General features: G+C 35.9%; 2 protein-coding genes across 2 annotated transcripts; both read left to right on the top strand.

Annotated features, from left to right (window-relative positions):
- Positions 1-404: 404 nt before the first annotated feature.
- Cipc (Clock interacting protein circadian) lies at positions 405-20,037 on the top strand. The gene is made up of 3 exons (XM_068297371.1): positions 405-1,086; positions 14,053-14,314; positions 18,552-20,037. Exons 2-3 carry the CDS (start codon positions 14,062-14,064, stop codon positions 19,229-19,231), a joined length of 933 nt encoding a protein of 310 aa, XP_068153472.1. The 5' UTR covers positions 405-1,086; positions 14,053-14,061; the 3' UTR covers positions 19,232-20,037.
- LOC137582719 (myosin heavy chain, clone 203) lies at positions 16,288-17,557 on the top strand. The gene has a single exon (XM_068297370.1). It carries the CDS (start codon positions 16,364-16,366, stop codon positions 17,468-17,470), a length of 1,107 nt encoding a protein of 368 aa, XP_068153471.1. The 5' UTR covers positions 16,288-16,363; the 3' UTR covers positions 17,471-17,557.
- Positions 20,038-20,043: the final 6 nt, after the last annotated feature.

The following is a 20,043-nucleotide window of genomic DNA, read 5'->3' as shown; positions in this document are numbered from 1 at the left end:
AACAAGATAATTTCAAGTAAATATTAAAATTTTAGACGTCGGCGGAAACTGAAGCTTATCTTTTACATCTTTGATTGAAACCTATAGCAAATCTGTGTATATCTTTCATAAATTTATTGAAATCTCTGTCTTTGTTGCCTTAATTGGAGGATTTGATTAAACTTTAATTGCCAAAAAATTTAAGTATAAGTTCTCACGATACTTTCTTTATGATCAAATTGAATTTGCCGCATTTGTGAGGTGGCCTTTGGCTGCTTGTGTTGCTCAGCTGGTTTGTATACATGTATACATTACCCATACATGTGCAAACTGATGTTGCCTGATGAGAGACTTTGTCGTCATTGGGGTTTGCCATTTAAACGACGCTCAACTAGCAACTCGCTTTCATTCCGCTTTGTGCCGTCGAACAAGTCACATCGCAGAGCTCTCTCTCTCTCTCTCTCTATATATCTCTACCCTTGCCGGTTTCTGTTACGGTTCAGAAAAGAAAAACGGAAATCGTGAAAATTTCGTGTGCGGAAAGCTCTTCACGTTCAGTTTTACGTACTTTTGGTTCGTGTTCGTTTACGTGTGTTTGACATTGTATGTTGCTCGTGTTGTCTGTGTTATATATGTACCTAAGTAAGTGTGTTTATATCTAGTCGCTGTTGCTGTGGAACTTGCTCTTGCTTTTGTCGTGGTTGTTGTTGTTGTAGCGGTCCCACGCGCAACGAAAGCGAAAGTTTTTCGTTTTGTTTGCGCGCGTGTTGCCATTTGCTAGGTCTATGATTGTGCTCACACACACACACACACACATACAAACACACAGACAGTCGGCAACACACACGTTTTACCTAGAATAGATTAAAACAATAACAAAATCCGCGGCAAAAAGAAAGCGTGCGAAAAAACAAAATAACAATAACAACAATAATAAAGATAGAAAATATATATTGCTCATTAGTTTCAATGAGCTTGCAGTAAAATCCAAAAGAAAAACCCGTGTATGTGTTTATGCTGCCAGTGATTTTATTCACCAATTGTTTATTTTTGCATCGAAGAAGTTCTAAAAACCAGAAACAGCAACAGAAACATTCCAAATCTTAGGTAAGTGTACGCCCACTTAATTTACCCGTACGCCGCGCCTTGGCTCGGCCATTGTTGCCATAAATCTTTGAGGCATTAGCATCTAACACTTATGTGCGGCACGTGGCAAGGCATAAAAAATTGCATTTGACAGGCGACTTCCGATTTGGAGAGCTTTCCGCTTTCCTCGTGCGTTCTTTCTTGCTATCTAAGTCTTGCTCTCGCGTTGTTCTCTTACTCTCTCTGTCTCTCTCTCTCTCTGTTGTGTGAGATGCTGTGGCAGCGGGTGACTCCTGCTCTACAGAGCTACAGCTTCGCGTACCTCTACGCTCAAGGACGAATTTAGGTCAGGACAGTGACGCATTGCATGCGCCCTTTGGCCTTTGCTTTGTATGACCCTGCAATTGCATCAACTGCCTAGCCAGCTGTGCCACACGGCGTATGCGCAATATTGATTTTGTTTACATTAGAAAATTAAATGAATGACTTCAGGAAGTTGTCAAATTATGTTGCAACCTTGATGTCATATAAAAGTGCAAAGGAGGCAGGCACACACTGTATAAAATAAACTAATTCAAAACTTTAAAGGGTCTAAAGAAACAATAATTCCTTATAATTAATAATTCTTAATTTGATTTACTTATGCATTATGCATCTCTCAGAATGTTTCTAGATGTTACGGTAACAATTCTTTCATTCTCCTTTTTGTTATTGTTTCATTTCATTTTAATTTCTTTTGTTTACCACTAAAAACACAAAAAAAAAAAATGACCCACACACATAGTTATTCCTAGAACATGTTTATGGCGACTGTTTTTATATTTCTCAATGAAATTTTCAGCCCAGATGCCCAGAAAACAGAGCGTGGGAATAAAACAAACAGCTGATTTTCTTGCTTGTTGTTGTGGTTTAGTTACGAATTTTATAACTAAACCAAAAATTTAGTCAGCATATGCTAAAGAAGTTCATTGAACGCACATGTCGTATACGTAATATTTGCTATCATTGCATTAAAAGAACGTATTTGGATGTATATTTGTATGGGCACACAGGAAATGGCACTCGTATATATAAAGAGATATATATGTACATATATACAACCATATTTAAGCTGAAAGCGCGTGTGGCTACCACCAACACACACACACACACACACACTATTTAGGAACCCATAAGCCATTGCCATTACCATTGCCGGCATTCGGTGTCGATGCCGTTGCCGCGTTGCCGCCCCATTCATGACACCCCATGACGCCCCATAATCATAGATTTATCATTTTTACTCGAACGCTCGGGCGCGCGTTTCGCATTAAAACTTCGAGCTCAGCAAATAATGAAAGCACAAGGGCTAACCTTGGATATACCATAGTTTTTATACTCTTACTATTTCAGAGATTAATTTGCTTAACAAAATTATCTGAAATCAAGAATAAATAAGTCTTAAGTGTATTAATCGCTAAAGACTGCCTAAATTATTGCTTTGAAAGTTTAAAATAAATAAACACAAAGTCTTAATAGCTCGAAATTGGTTTCTTTGCTAACTTTTCTGTTATTGTTTTTACTGTGGCTTTGTGGCTTTTCATGTCGAATGCACCCGGAACAAGATATGACTAAGAAAGAGACCTTTTTGCTTGACAACTTTTAAGCGGAAACTCACTTCCTGCTTTTGGCATGGCCAAGTTTTCTCTAAAACTAATACGCCCCGTTGGCCAGCAGGGTGAATGGAAAATAAAAACACAGCCCTACCATATAAACAAAAAGCAGCGAAGCGTTGCTGATACGTTGATCGACGACGACGACGCAAGTTTTTTTTTTTGCCCCAATTGTGGACATAAGAGAGCGCGCGCAGCTTGGTCGGCAGCAACACGTGCGTCGTTAATTCAATAAAAACAACAAGAGCAGGCCATGCACACACACACACACTCACACACACACCACTCAAAACACACAAGCACACCCTCTCATGGAGGTCTATACTAAGGAAGAGGAAAAAGTAGAGACAGTAGCATAAAAATTCATTAACGGCATGTGAGCTTATTCTTTTTTTCTTTTCTTTTTCGCTGTTGTTTGTGAGTTTTTGTTAGCCGACTCTCTCTCTCTCCCTCTCTCTCTCTGCCTCGGCATCCCAGTTAATCTGCTCACTCACTCTCTGATTTCGAATTCGGGGAATTTGACAAGCTACACTAATAAAGGTTGCTCTCCAATATACAATAGAAAATATACAAATCAAATTAAAATAGCAAAACCTTAACAAAAAAAAACATTTCAGAGTATAAACAAAATGGATTTCGATCAAAGGATCATTTTTTCAGTGAACGAAATCATTCATAAAAATGACTTTTCAAAAAATATGGAATAAATATTTTAAGAAATGTTTATAACGTTGTTTTATAATTTGCAATCTGTCGGAGTTATGACAATTAACAAATTAACAGTTACATAAATAGTATTATAACATTAAATTATAAAGTAAATTAGTTACAAAAGTATAACAAATATTTTAAAATTCATTAGATCTTAATTTTCAGCAGTTTGAATGTATTATAAAGCTTACATTAAAGCCATTAATCTTAAAAGATTTTCAATATATATAATTTATTTTTAAGCTTTTCAATTTTCTAACTATTTTATTCTTTCAATTAGCTTCAATAATGTAAAGTAGATTTATACATAATTTAAATTTGTATTTTTGGGCTTTAAAATTTAGATTCAATTTGTTAGAATTTTCAGGAACAAATCGTTTGAATAGATAAAAAATAATTTATACATAGAAAGGACAAAAGCAATTGAGAAACCGCTTAATCTTATGTCTTGGTTTGATGTACTAGAAATATGGCCAAACTTTTTGCTAATCGTTTTTTCTTCGAGTGTCACACACACACACACATACATACTTTTTCTCACAATCTGCTGTTTTTCTCTTCTTTTGTCTCTTGCTTTTTTCTCACTGATCTATGTGTTTGTGTGTGTGTGTGTGTGTGTGTGTGCCGTTGTCTGGGTCTGCTCGTGCCGCCAAGTGGGGTCTGGGTCTGAGGCTAACATTTAATGTGAACGATTGAATGACAGTCTTTTAATTTATGCAGGCAACTACAAAATTAATTCTCTCTCATTCCTCTTCCTTCTACCTTCACCCTCTGTCCCCTTATCGATATATTTTGCTCAGAGTCTCTTTCTCTCTCTCCCTCTCTCTCCTCTATCTCTTCTTTTTTCATTGTCGTTTTAGGTTTTTGTTTATTTTTTATTTTTCTTTGTATATATTGCCTTCAGCGCACACGTGTATGCGGCTGTATTAGTGTCTCTGTTTGTGTGTGAATCTGTCTGTGTGTGTGTGTTTGTGTGTGTTAGCCTATTTTAAAATGTAACCGAAAGCCAAATGGTAGCTACTGCTAAAACCCATTAAACTTAAATGCGAAACACGAGACGTGGGCCAAACACAAAGCGAATTGCAATAAAAAAACCAACAACTGTATAAATTGGCTAATTTTCAACAGCATAATTAATTTTCTTAATCGTTTATTGAGGGTCTGGGATAGAGAGGGGAATGGGTCGATCCGAGGGATTCCCAGCGATAAATTTACTTGATTGTGGGTGTAAGAATGTCGAAGAAAATCCAAATTCAAATCCCTTTTATGGCTCAAATCGGATATTATAAGCAAATGCCAAACCATTTCCGGCAAACAAATTACTTTTACCATGGAAAAGGACTGGAAACCATTCAAAAATAGCAAAAGTTTCCAAGAATTGAGAGAAACTAAGTAATCAATTTTCATTTTCCATTTCAAGTAAAGTAGGCAAATGGCAATAATTGCTGAAATAAAAAGGTAAAGAGGATAACGAGATCAGTATGTAGATAAAAGAAGGAAAATTTTGATTTAAATGTGTATTAAGAACTGATGTATAGGAATTTTCATTATCTATTTCTAAGGAAAGTGTACTTAAATTAAGAAATGCAAGCCACTCTTGAGAGATTAATCATGTAAAACGATTTCCTGGGAAACTATTAATAAATCTTGAACTAAGTTGAATTAACCCAGGTTCATATAAACGATTAAAAATCAAACACAGAATAGTCTCCTTTAAAAGGACATACTATTTATTCCAATTAGACCATCTCCTCAATGAATTGTCACTTTCTGCGGAGGAAGGGAGAGAGTGGTAGAGCAAACAGTACATGGCAATCCACTTAAGCTACCTCTTGTTAGGCGAACTTCCCCCCTCAGACCCTTGACTAGTTAACATAAAACTCAAACTCGGCTAATTGCTGACCCAATAACACAATGCCACACGATAGGGCGATAAATATATATGTATATATATACACACTTATGTACATATACATATACACACTGTAAATTAATGCACGCGCGTGTATTTATCGATGTTGTGCGGTGTGTTAGTCCATGATGTGGAAATACTTGCAAGTTCAATGTACACACACTCACACACTCACAACTTATACATTTTTGAGTGTGTGTGTGTGTTTATGTGTGTCTCTTCTTTCTTGTCTACATAAAAGTGTCACACACGTGTGCCATCATTTTGCCTTGTCAAGTAGAAACAATCGCTGTTATTGTTGTTGTCTTGTTACTAATTTTATGACCACATTAGCGAATTATTATTATTGTTGTTTTTTTTTTTTTTTGGTTTTTGCTAGCCATTCGCACCCATATAGAGCTACGAGTTGATTTGCTTTGAGTTTGAGTTGAGTCTAGGCAAACATAAATTAAACAAACACATGACAGAAAAGAGCAAACAGCCATAAGCACACGCGTCTGACCTCTTCTTCTTTGGCCAAGTCATCTGTTTCCCTTTGACCATATTGTTGGTGTGTAACTTGAACTAAATGCCAATATGTCTGTGTGTTTGTATGTATGTATGTGTTTCGGCCTTGTTCAAACGGATGGATCTGTTCTTCATTTCTCGGCTTACTTACTCACATGTAGGTACGAGTATATATATGTATGTATGTATATATCGCATTCATAATGATGGTGGTGATGACTTATCAACACACGCGCAGAATAATTTCATTTGTCGCCGTTGCCGTTGCCGTCGTCGCCTTTGCCGTCATTTGCTTACTTTGCTCTTTCTCTTTTCTTCTTTTTTGCTTCCCTCCCTACCCATTTTTTTTGTTAATAATAATAATACTCGAATTTATGGTTTAACGTTTTTCATTGTTATAGTTTGAAGTTCTTTTTTGCATTCGATTTCTTTGAATTTGAGCCACTTTGAAGTGTGACGACATGTGTTCGGTCTGTGAGAACTTGATCGTCGATTTGTATATTTACATTAGGTAACATCATGCAAACAATTTCTTGATAATTCTATTTCATTATATATATATTCAGCTTTTCAAATCAAATCGATGGATACATATGTATAAACACAAAGTTCTACTTATATAAAGTAAATGGACACCATTTAATATAATAAAAAACACATGTTCTAGAGTTTAGTAGAAAAAGGAATTTCAAACAATTTTCTCACTCACTTTACTCATGCGATTTTAGTAGTTAATTTTATGACTAACTCTCTCATTACTCATATCAAAACTTCTGAAACTATTCAGCAAATTAAGGCATATCTAAAAGTGCAACTAATTAATTTACACTGACTGAAATTAACTTATGCGATACCCTGCAATGAATGGTAACTATTTATAACTTACTTTATTTATAGCATTTTTGTTTTTCTGAAATATTATGGGAAGTAAATAGCAAAATGCCATTCAAATTGTATTGTACATATTTTTGTTTGTGTTTTCTTTCGTTTTATGACATCTAATTGTTGTCATCTTGTCCCACTTGTCCCCCCTATCCTAGACCCTAGCACCTTTTGTTGCGGAAACGTGCGACTAAGTTGGCAAATGACTAAATGGCATGAAATATTGAATAGGCATGGTGCACGCGCCAACACATTTTGTAGAAATTTTTTGTGGTTTTTGTTGTTTTGTTTTGTACACTGAAATCAGTTTTTGTTTACCACTTATTTAACAATTTGATTGGAACAATTGTGCACAATAACAATAGATCTAATTGTTAAGGTGAGCGTTTGGTTTCGTGAAACGTGTATCATGTATACGCCCCATACGCCATGGTCATAATCAACACGTGCCAGTTATTTCCACATAATTTATATCGAAACGAATTAATTATTATACACGTTAATAGTTGGGCGTCGCATTTTATGATGTGTCAATTAAATGAGCTAAATAAAAGTGATTATGCCATGGAAATGGAAATTTAACCTACATGCCTCATAAAATTTAGAACATTAATTCTAATCAAATCATAAAAATCAACTAATGTCAATGAGAGTTTGAAAGTCAACCAATTTACATAGTCTATAGATTGTTTTGCCTATATCTTATACAAAATTTGTATTTGTATAATTCGAAAAACACAACATCCATCAATTAGCAACACATTTTATACCAATTCACATTTATCTTTTATGGCTTTGGCAAACTTGTTTGGCTTTATTCTTTAATATAAACAATGCGGTTCTTTCTTTATTTAGTTGTTATTTCTTCGATTTTTATTGCACTTTAAAAATATCAAAACGTTTAGCTAATTTCGATTGTTTGATTGGCGCCACATGCCAGCTCAAAAGATTGTCTTGTGTAACATTTCGATTCTTGAATACCGATTGTAAAACAAAATAAATGCATTAAAGATTAGCTGAAATGTGTGGTAGGCAAATCAGTTTGACTTTTATTAGAAAATGGTATCTAATCGGGCTTTAAAATATTCATCATTAAATTTAATGTTGGTCTTAAAGAGCAGCTGTCGCAGAAACGTTAAGACTTTAGGCCACATGTTAAAAGCAGAGTACACAGTTTGCCTCAAGTCCATAAAAAGTTTTCAATCTTGCTAAATATTAAAGTTACAAATAAACTAACTTTATGAAGTGTTAATGTTAATGTTAAAGGAAAATTTTGCGTCTGCCTAATGGAATTATAGTAAAAGTTTTGCTACCAAATGGAATTATAGGTAAACTTTAGCTAGTTGAAGGAATTATGGTTTTGACACGTGAAATGAAAAACAAAATGTATTCAAAAATGAAAAAAACAGAAACTAAAGAAGACATTTTTCATTAGCATTATTATTATTATTTCTTGATTTTTGTCTGTTATAAATGCGTGCGGATTAAATAAAGATTAGACGAGGATTATATTCTAAGCTTGGCAACATTTCTTTTATGTCTCTGTCAATTGCTCTTTGGACCCAGTCGAAGGTCTTTTGTGTGTTGGTGATCATGATGATGTGGCCCATATGTGTGTGAGTGAGTGTTGTTTCTCTTCGTTTTTTTTTTTGCAACGTAATTAAATACAACGAGATGCTGTCAAATATGGTTAAGAATATTCCTCCACTTCTTCAAGTTTATTTGATTTCTGTTCTTTCCCTCTTTTCCGTTTCGTGCTTTTCTATTTATTTCTTTTTGGTGCTCATCATTTGGCACACGTGTCGCTCATTTAATGCTTTTCGCTTGGCTTTTATTTGCTTTCCTCACATTTTTGACATCATAAATTTTTTATCGCTTCGATGGCCGCAAACTATCCTGAAATCGACATCATTATTATCATCATCATTATCATCATTATCGCATGGGCAGTAAGTGTCGTTTGGTGGGTCTTTCTATGGTCCGGTCTCTGGGGTTCTCTGATGGTGTGATCTGGTTTGGTTGGGTCTGGCCTGGTCTGTATGCACCACCGAGCCCCTTTTGGCACGTTTTTGCAACTATTGCCATATCTAAATACTAAATAATGACGCATGTTCATTATGAATGTGTGTGAGTAAATATTTTTTCTTTTGCCTTTTTTGTTGAATTTTTTGTTTCGACTCACTTAATTTCTATATTAGTTGTTGTTGCTTTTGACCGCCTTTCATGCGCATGTGCTCAGATAACAAGAAAATTAGCACTGTTTTGCCATTGTCATTGTCTGGCACTGCCGTCGGCAACATTGGCAGAACTAAGCAAGTTTCGAACTAACTGCAAATAGGAAATAAACATTACGATATTTTTTTGTCGACTATTGAATACTCTACAACTTTTTTATAAAAACAAAAGGAAATTGTTGACTATAAGCAGGTCAACTTCCTAGTAAAACTTAAATTTAAACACAAATTCCTTTGTCCACCAACAACTTTGTTATCAAATATCTGTAAGAGTTTAACTATTTCTCAGACGGACCAAAATTTTTACTTTAAATCAATGTTAATTGTTACTTTACCATAAATTGGAAATCAATTTTGGTTTATTAGCAATGGAAGATTTATACTAACAAACACTTTAAAAACTTTTTAACAGTTAAGTTCTTCTGGTTAATAAAAAGTGGAAAACTTTATAGCCAACAGTCGTATATAAAGAAGTCCATGGGTATATCTATTGAATGGTTGCTCAATACTTATTTAAAAAATAAATAATATTTTATGGAAATTTCCACCTTATCTATTGTTTCTGGATCTTCTTCTGGGACTGGCCCTTATATTTATTAATCACTAATATGCCCATCAACTAAATGTTAAAGGGTATTCACACTAAAATATAATGCAAACATCAAGCAAATTGTAAACAAGTCTTGTAAGACAAAATAAAAAGCTTTTTCTACATATGCAATGGAAAGTTTTATCATATATTTGTTTATATATTTTTTTTATACATTCGCTGAATTTCAAACTAAATTATTGTGTCTCTGGTTAGCAGCGACGGCGCGTGTAAACTTGTTAGATAAGGTACAAGAAAGCAAAAGTCGGACATCAATGACACATGCTTATACAAATAGAGTGAGAGAGGGCGAGAGAGAGATGGAGAGTGGATTGTTAACAAGAGATTAGGTGTCAAATGTGACTATGAGATGAAATATTTAAAAAAAAAAAAACTCAGAGGCGAGTTGTCTAGTGCAAACTTTGCCCAGTTTAATCATTCGTAAGCAAACTATTTCTGTAATCAGGAATACTAGTGTTAAAATTCTGGGAATTATAAATAAGTAAGTGTATAATGATTTCTGATTGTGTTTTGTCCGATTTCTGTGTATGCACACGCAACACTGCGAATATTAAGTATACGCCTTATTGGTCGTACTTAATACTAAGTTGCTCCTTTATGAAGCTCATAAAAACATGAAAATGCTTAAATAATTCAAAGCTGGAGGTTTTCTGCGAAAAGGGCAGAGTTTTCTTTAGTTTTTTTAAGGAAAAACATTTAAACAAATGAGTCTCAAGTGCAATATAAAACGTTTTTCATGTGTGAAGTGGGTTTTATACACACGCAAAAGACAAAAGTTAGCCAAGGCGACGACGTGTCAGCCTTTTGTATGCATTAGTGGGTATACGTGTGTGTTAGTGTGTCTGTGTGGGTTGTCAGAGACCATTTTAGAACCCGCAGCGTCAAATCAACTTCATAACGACGACGCCTTCAACAAACAAAGCAAACATGAAAAACGATTCATTTAGCCAGTTGAGTGAGTTCCTTCAACTTACTTATTTTCTGCAACAATGTTGACAAAAAAAACAAAACAAAAATCAAAACATCAATACTGTCATTTTGAGTGTGTGTGTGTGTTGTTTTGTGGCCAGCGGATATGATACTTTTATATATATATGTGTCTGTATGTACATACTTACTTGATATATGGAAACGCCCCGACAATTTCAGAATTTCATTCGTCTTCCGCTTTTGTGTCAAAAGTCAATGCCGGTCTTCTTTTCTTTGTCTCAATCTCTTGCTTTCTCAGTGTCTATTTGTCTCTGTCTGTCTATGACCCTCCACCTCCGCCACCACTTTGGTGGGTTCTCTTTGACAGCTGTCGTGTTGCTTGTTGCGTGTCATGTTAAAACAATTATTGGCTAATTTGTACGCACGCAGCAAGAAATCTCATCAAAGTTTCTTTTGATTGGTTTGACCTCAAAAAGCCTCAAAAAGCCTAACAATGCCACAGGTTGCCTTTTGTCGCAAAAACGTGCCACAAATTGTTTTACATAGATTTGATTGTCAACAGAGCACACAAGATGTACAATGAATAATTTAGTCCTGGCCAAATTAATTATAAATCGTACCTGAATTAAAGAATTTTGATAGATTTGCTTTAGCCACTTACTGGCAAAAATATATTAAAGATTTACCAAAAGCTAGCTTACTTTAGTCCAACGTATAAATTGTTTATTAAAATATTATTCTTGATCATATTTCCTTAGTGTTCATATGACCATTCATATTTATATCCATTTCATTTATTTATGGCATTTTGTAACTTCATATTCGCTAGCCTAGTCCTTCTTGCTGCTGCCTGCCCTCCTGCTGGAGGATATTTTTCGGGTATATCTCATATCCCAACGCCCTCACACTCTCCCAAATAAGGATGGCGCGTGCACAACAAAATATGCCTTAGAGGTCATTTCGTTACGCACTACGGTTTTATTTCCATTTTGTGCTTTTCCTCACCCTCTCTCTCTCTCTCTCTCTCTCTCTCTTTGGTTTCTCTAGCCTAGCTGATGGTGATGGCTGTTGGTTGTCGGTCATGAGACTCCCCTTGGTATGCTAGATGACGGCATAAATAATAAAATGTAATTTCAAACGCATACATATTGACACATTGACAACAATTCTTGTTGGCAACCTGGACATTTCGATCGAGTCAGTGGCAAAGTGTGTCTGTCGTGAGGGGGGCGAAGTGTGTGGGCAGATGAAATATCCGCTTAGTTGCCATAAGGCATTTTAAACGAAAATGCCGTAAATTTTGTAGGCCACAGCATTTTAGGCATTTCATCATCATAAGGTTCTTGCTCGCGTCGTGCCACTTCGTCATCATCACCATCGACCTCATCCTTATCATCATCATCGTCGTCGTCGCGCAGCACTTTCCAAATGTAATTACACTCAAGAGATACACGTGCCGTCAACAACATTGTTGTTTTTGTTGCCGCTGCTGCTGCTTCAGAGGGCGTTTTCAATTTGAATTTATCTGCCCGGCTGACTGGCTGGCTGGCTGCTTGTCAGTGAGCCTTGAAGGGCTCATCTGCATGACATTCCAACCAACAACCATTTGTTGTCTATCAATATTTTTGCAGGCGTCACTTGGCTCACTTTAACTTTATTTACCTTTGCGAACAGCAATTGCTGTTGCCGCCTGTTGTGTTGCTCATTGCCATGGTATTAGTGAGGATTTGGAGCATGGTTAATGAGCTTCAGCTTGGGATTTGGTCTCAGCTTAAGCCCTGTGTCCCATCTCAATACTTGAACAACATGTTGCTGACAAATGTTTCGACTAAATTCTCATTTTTTTAAGTAACCTGACAATAGGTATTAACCTTGTTCAATTAGCTTAAGCTCAGATTTATATGTATAACCTGATACCATACACAATTGTGTCAGACAAGATCTCTATGTTTAAATAACGATATTTTTCTCTATCTTAGAGCTTATAGTGATATCTTCTAAACGGATGTCTAAATTCTCATGCTGATATTCTCGTAACTTGTTTTTTTTTGCTTCCATTAATTGCCGTACAAATTGATCGTATTAACTGCTGCTTAAGTGTCTTTTATTAATTAGGGGAGAGGGCCCAGTTATGACCCGGGTTTTGAAAAACCTCAAAATTTTTTCTACAGTTCCGGAAAATTAAAAATTAAGAAGTTTAACATTTAAATAGTAACCAAACGCAACTTTTTTCCAAAGAATGTATGTTTATTTGAGTTACTCAAAAAATTTTGGAACAGGTTTAATGTGGATAACTTTTTTTAGGCCGAAAAAAAAGTGGCCCAGTTATGACTCACCTTAAGAAATTCACTAAAAATAAGAAAATATGAAAGGAAAATCACACCAATTGTTGTGATTTAATGGTTTACTTATTATGAAGGCCTTCAAAGACAAAAATAATGAAAAACACAAATTAACATTGACTTAAACTATATAAAGTTTTTTAATTCCCAAACATTACTTAATTTGTGTTTTTACCAAATGAAACAATCCCGCACCTTCCCGCTCGAGATCTTCCAGAATATTTTCGGACAAACTGGTCTCATTAAGTAAATTTCCTTTCCTTGTTTTTATACAACAACAAAAATGTTTGAATTTGACAATTTTACATAATCCTATTGCAAAAAAAATATGGGACATAACTGGGCACCCCAGCTGAGTCATAACCGGGCCTTTTCATAGTTTAAAGTTTATATGTATATTTTTTATAGACACTACATAATCACATAAATCCTTATAGGATCACAAAATATACGGCAAATAGAATATTTTAATGCATTACACTCACATTTTCACTGTTAATTTTACAAAATTTTGGTACTTTGAAAAAAATCAAAAAAACTTTTTCGCACGATTTTCAACACGATGTTTGGTACGCATATATACAATACGATATTAACGTTGGGGTCTGTCCAAAAACTGCAGAACGTCTAACAAACATGATTTACAGGGCTCAAACTGTCATTCAATACTGCATTTCAAAAATATTTGAGAATGTCACAACTGGGCCTGAGTCACAACTGGGCCCTCTCCCCTACCTTTCATTTGATTATCTAACCTTTTGCAACTTTTTGATAATTAATATTATTGACAATAAGTTTTTGCACTATAAACTTGATTCTCCTCGCTCATCTGTCGATGCAAACCACCAATACAATATAATACTTGTGTTTGCCTCGTGCAAAACATATAAATCCAGTTTATGACTCTTCAAATATAAAATCGGTCATCAAATTTTACTAAATGTCGTCATCTTCAGACCATGCAAAGGCTTTTTGCAACCATCGACCCGCCCGGCCTGCCCCATGATGCGAGTTAAATGAACTCGTAAGAATTTTATCTTCTATATTGTTCACTTTTACAGTAAACACCCAAATATACCACACGTGTGCATTAAATCGTTTAATCAATTAATCAATCTGACGGCTAATTAATTTTGCATTTTAATCACATTTATTTCAATTTTTAATTGTGCTCAATTTTGTGGGTTTACTTTGTTTTCTCTTGCAGTTAACCAAAATGGCACCCACCATATGCTCGGATAAGAAACAATTGCGTGTGACGGGTCTTAAGGAGGCAAGACGACATCATGGCGTTGTTTCAACGAACAGTGCAAGCACCTCGTCATTGTCATCATCATCATCAACAACAACAACATCATCATCATCAACAACAACAACAACAGCATCATCATCGTCGTCGATGTCGTCCTCATCGCCAGCCAGAGCAGCTGCCAATAGAGCAGTACAAGCCAGCTCAGTGCTTAGACATGGTAAGTAAAAAAAAAAAGCTTTAACTCATGATATACACTGTGAGAAAAACATAGATAGAAAACTAATTGTCTTTTGATTCATTTTAAGATATTAAAATTGTCATTAACAAATTTCAAATTCATATAAACTTAAATTATTTTGAAAAAAGAACCTATTCTCTATCTCATTTTGATTTTGTATTTGTTTAGTGTCGATACAGACAGTTTTCACTCTTTTGCGGGAGCACGTTGCGTATACGTAACGCAGACAGATAGATTGGAGCGCTTGAGTTTTTCATTTTAAGCTACCCTTTTTTCTCCATTTTGGTTTCGGTTTGGTTCTTTTTTTTTTTTTTTTTTTTTTTTGGTTGTTCCTATCACGTTACCTGGTCATGTTTAATTAATTTATGTAAACTTGGCCACATCCATCACTTGTCCCTTACACCCTTCCGTTTAACACATTCTCACCTTGTCTTGCCTTCTCCTTTTTCCAAAATTCTCACGTGACCCTATGGCTTATGATGTGTGTGTGTGTGTGTGTGTTTCTGGTTACTTCACGTGTTGTTGACTTCAATGTTATTTTTTGGGTGGCGTTTGTTTTAAATGTGTAGTACCCTGATATTTTGCACGCGACTTTATTGTGTTATGCCACCAATTTGCGTCAGCAGGGCCACAAACACAGACTCCCCTTCTTGGGTACCCCTTTTTGCCGTTGTGTAAGACGATGAAGCGCAGCATTATTTGGGGAAGGCTGAAGGAAGGACGAGAAACACGAGCAGAGGACAATTTCTTCTTCCCTGTTTGGTTTTTTATATAAGCGATCAAAGGCCGCTTGACTAGATTCAGACAGGAGAAGTCAATGGGGAAAACCAGGAAATATTTCACAGAACCAAAAATTGTGAAATTATATTGTGGTTATTGCCCTTCGCCATTGACCAGGTCCGTTTGAAGGTGGAAATTTAATAAAGATTAAGTTGTAATTTAAGGCCAAAGTCCCTAGCCAGTCGTTGAGTTCAAATAACCAGATTTGTTTTAGTTTACCTTGCTTTTTATTTCCATTTAGTAATCCGTCCCTGGTGATGACAAAAAAACGTGCCATTTTGTCACATTTTCGGCTCTCATTTCGGTCTTATTTATTTTCTTTGTTTTGTTTTGTTTTTTGTCAAGTTGACTTTTTATTTAGGGCAAGTGTGAAACTCATTCAAAGCAAAAATTTTGCATATGGGCCAGAATTTCGTGTACATATTGCACAAACAATTGTGGTAAATGATGACTGTTCTGTCTGTCGCTGTGGCTGCGGCTGCTTACTGTAATTAAGCATAACTAGTGACTAATTCGTTTGGGGAACCGTCCCAGCCACGTGTGCTTACATCGAGGCCACAAAACCCAGACCCCAGATCCGCGCCCTAACACCTGCCTCCCAGCCCCCCGTTTTGGGGGGCCACACCCTAGTTAGCAGTTGTGAAATAAACAAAATGCAATGCCAAACAATAGCAACAACATTGAGATAAACGTAACGTAGACATAGACAAGTGCATGTGCCGCCTGCATCTAGCTCTCTGACGTTTACACGGTTCTCGTTCTCAGTTCTGTTGCCTTGCATAAGGCAGGAAATAAGTAACAGAAATAACAAAAACAAAATGAAAAATTAAACATTTCCGCATTATTGAATAAAAGTTTCGCTTCTCTCACACATTTTGCACATGTCAGAAACATGCGTTCAATTTTGTTAGATCAACTTGAATGTTTTACCTATAACGAGCTATGGCTAATCGAAAGTTATAGAATATAAATAGAAGCCCTAGAAATAGCATTTCTGTAATTCCAACTCTCTTAGTCAGTTTATTTTTATATCCTTTAACGTAATAAGCTAAAATTGTGTTTCTTATGTTGAAAAATCCTTGAATTTCTTTTCTGGGAGACTGATTTTTAAAGCTATTTTAGTTCACATCAAGTCTAATAACTATATAATTTGCCTTTCAGAACTTGTCAAATTAAAATATTACATTTCTTGTTATACATATGTGAAATAAAATTTAGGTCATTTATTTTCTAAAATTTAGTATAAGAATGCTTGCACCTCTTGATGATTCTAAAGATAATCTCTTGGAGAGATTGGGTGACTGTGCCAGTTTGCCTTTGCATCGCATTGATCTAATCAAACGGACTCTGCGATGTCGTAAAATTGAAATCTTTGACTATGAAGAGGATGTGAGTTTCTCGGCCGAGGAAGAAGAGGGCGAAGGGTTGACATTCACCACAGAAGATGCCACCGATGATGAGGAAAGAGCTCAAAAAGTGGTGAAAGAGATTGATTGCCTAATACATCGTATTGAGCTTATACAATTGGCCATTAAAAAACGTCAAGAAGAACAAAAACAGAAAACAGAAGAAAAAGAAGCCGAAGCCGAAGAAGTTGAACTAGTGGAGGAAGTGTTAATACCTAGTAAACTAGCTCAATGTCTTAGAAAAAGGGAAATGCAAGAGGAAAACAATAATAATGAACTTGAGACAAATCTAGTTGAAGAACCTAAGAGCAAGGTCAATAACTTAAAGTTAAGTTGCCAAGAGGAAAAGGAAGTCAATGAACTAATGTATGCCCATGATCGTTTACAATGCGAACTCGATGAAACGATTTGCCGCTATCAAAATCTGCGACACGAATTCCAAGGAATGCGCCTCCAACTTTCGGCTATTGACAAAAAACTAGGTCAACTGCAAGACCATGCCAAAGACCATATCAAATGGACCAAACAAGTGGCTGGCGAATTAAATGTCTGCTCTCAACGTTTCAAGCACTTGGAAAAGGTTAAATTATCCAATCGAAATGCCGCACGGGTGATAGATAGTAAACTGACACTTGCCTTTAATCAGAAAATGACATATTTGCAGGATAATCAATATAAATATGACCTGAAAGACTTTAATAGGGAAATTGCCGAAATGTGTTGCTTCGTAGAAGATTTGCGTAGCGAAATTGAATTTCGTTGCGACAAACTTGAACGGAGTGTCGCAAAACAAAGTACTCACGACAACGGAATGCGTGGGATGACAGCTTCTGCAGTATTGGCGATGCAAGCAGCTTTAAATGAAATGGGCGAATTCGATTCGCAAGCAAGCAAAAAAAGTCCATCCCAGGAATCATTCACAAGGAAAGATGAATCACAAGAAATGTAAAAATTTAGTTATAAAACAAGTATTATTTGCCTTGCCTTTGCCCCCATGTATTTATGACTAAATCATAAACAAAACAGAAACTGATAATGTTTTTTAGAGTCTTTGGCTTATGTAAATGTTTTACTCTAATTGAATGGTTAACCTAATCGATTTTTGCAGTTACCAAGTCGAGAGTAGAAACTTGTTTCCACTTTCTTGCAAAGTAAAACACGTCATCAGTTTGTGGTCAGTCATTTGAATTCAAAGCGCATATCATCGTCACCAGTTGTTGCTGTCCGTCCCGATTGACTTGCTCACTTTTTGCTCTCACGTTTCTTTGCACTGGTGCAGCGTATGATAGGAAAATAAAAGTAAAGTTCTATTTGCATAATGTAAGCAAAATGCTAGCAAAACCTTGTGCCATGTGCTCGACAAACGTTGACGGTTACGCTCAGGCTTAACGCTGACGACTACTACGGCCACATCGACGGCGACGACGACGACGACGACGACGACGACGACCCTGACCATAGACACAGTCACGGAAATGCTAATTGGAAAATGATTTGTGTGTGGGTGTTGAGATGGGGGGAGGCATGGACGGGATGGGATGGGATGGAATGAAATGGGAGATTGCCATGATTTCAACAGCTCTATTGAAGGTAGAAAGAGCGTAACAAAAGCCCTCATAGACTGCAAATGATGATGAGAAAATTGTTGTCAACTAGTCAGACGTTCGGTCAGTCGCTTGGTCGTTGACTGCTAACTCTGCCACAACTGGGCTCTGGTCACGTTTCTTTGCACACACGCGAGGAACACACAAACACATGGTCATAGTGATAGATGACGACGCCGTTGAACGAAGGCAAAGGCAAGGCGACGGCAACGCTCTGGTCTATTGACTGATTAGCACAATGCGGTCAATTGCACAGTGTAACTAAACAAAATGTCGTGGGGGAAATAAGTTAGCAAGGTTATTCATACGTATTTAGATTCTATTGTTTTTCAAATAACTAAATCCAATGCCCCTTAGTTCTACTGAACATGACCCCAAGTAAACGATGTATTTTAATTGAAATTGAAATTTTCTTTTGTTTTGCAGTTGCCAAAGGTTCAATAAACCCATCGGGTCGACGACGTTTTGTTCGAATGCCACGAAAAATGCCACAAATCTCCTTCAAAGATGATGATGATACATCATCCGATTACACTTCGATTTCTGCCATACAGGAAACATTATCGAGAGACCGTGCGAGTCTTGATGAGTATATGCATTCCAGCGACAGTAATAGCAGCAGCCTAAATACAACTAGTAGCAGCATTGACAGCGGCAACAGCAGCACCAACAACAACAACAACATTCGATCAGTATTACAACCTGCAATGGGCAACAACAATCACAACAACAAAAATAATAACTGCAATAGCAACAAATCCTTTGATTATGATGATTCACCAATGGACGAATATGTGGATGACAGTGATAGTGGCTATGATGTAACACCGGCACCCAGATCAATGGTTAAAAGTTTCCAACAACATCATCATCAGCCCAATTTTCAGCCACAGGTGCAACAGCCTCAAAATGCCGAAGGACTCCTATCGATAGCCATTAAGACGATTAAGTTGGTGCAACGGAACAGATTGCTCCAGAAACGTTTGGCTCAATTGCAATTGGAGACATCGGAGTTTATAGCCTCGGTGTTGGCCAATCCGGAGAATAGTCATTTTCATCATTCAAAAGCTGAGGCAAAGCTCAGCAACATGTTGCTAAGACATTAAAATTACCAAGAGAAAATTTTTTAAAGAAATCATAGCATACTTTTTGGCTGAAAAATGTATACATACATATGTATTTATTCCCCCATTGAGTTTAATTGCAAAAAGAAAGATTTCATTTTCGTTAACATAAGGAAAGGATTTCGTACTGATTACATTATAAAATAAAATATAAAAGAAAAAACCACAACAACAAAAACACAACACACACTACTTACAACACAAAAAAGAAAAACAACAGAACAAGAAAACAAAAGAAAATATATTTATGTATAACAGAAAAGAAAGAATTAATAACTATTGTAGTTTACATTTTCATACACACACACACACACACACAGACACATTTATTAATGCGTGTGTGTGACAATTTTTTTTACATCCAAACAATTAATTTATATATTAAATATTATTAATTTAGTGTAACCAGGCATAATCATTGAAAGACCTACGACGCTTTTGGCTTTTTACAAATTCTATATAGTTTTTAGTTTAAAATGATTGATGGAAAATGCAAAGCAATTTGTTCATTCAAAATCAAATCGATAGGAAACAAAATTATACGTAATATAGCATACTAAACTTTATGGACGATCGTCATTAGAAAAGCCCCAAATCAAACTTAAGAAATGATTAATGCAAATTGTTTCTATTCTAAAACTCAATTCATGTATTTCTCTCAAATTTCATTGTTAGACAAAAAAAAAAAAAAACAAAATATTTAATATTTTTGATCTTACATTTACATAAACACATCCAACCAAGCACACACACCCCCCTGCATAAAACAATGAATAATCATTTAGAACGCTAAA

This window comes from Drosophila tropicalis, unplaced genomic scaffold (genome assembly GCF_018151085.1).
Source record: "Drosophila tropicalis isolate 14030-0801.00 unplaced genomic scaffold, ASM1815108v1 contig_859, whole genome shotgun sequence".
In the NCBI taxonomy this organism is placed as follows: Eukaryota; Metazoa; Arthropoda; class Insecta; order Diptera; family Drosophilidae; genus Drosophila; species Drosophila tropicalis.
This window is presented reverse-complemented; position numbering and strand designations above follow the sequence as displayed.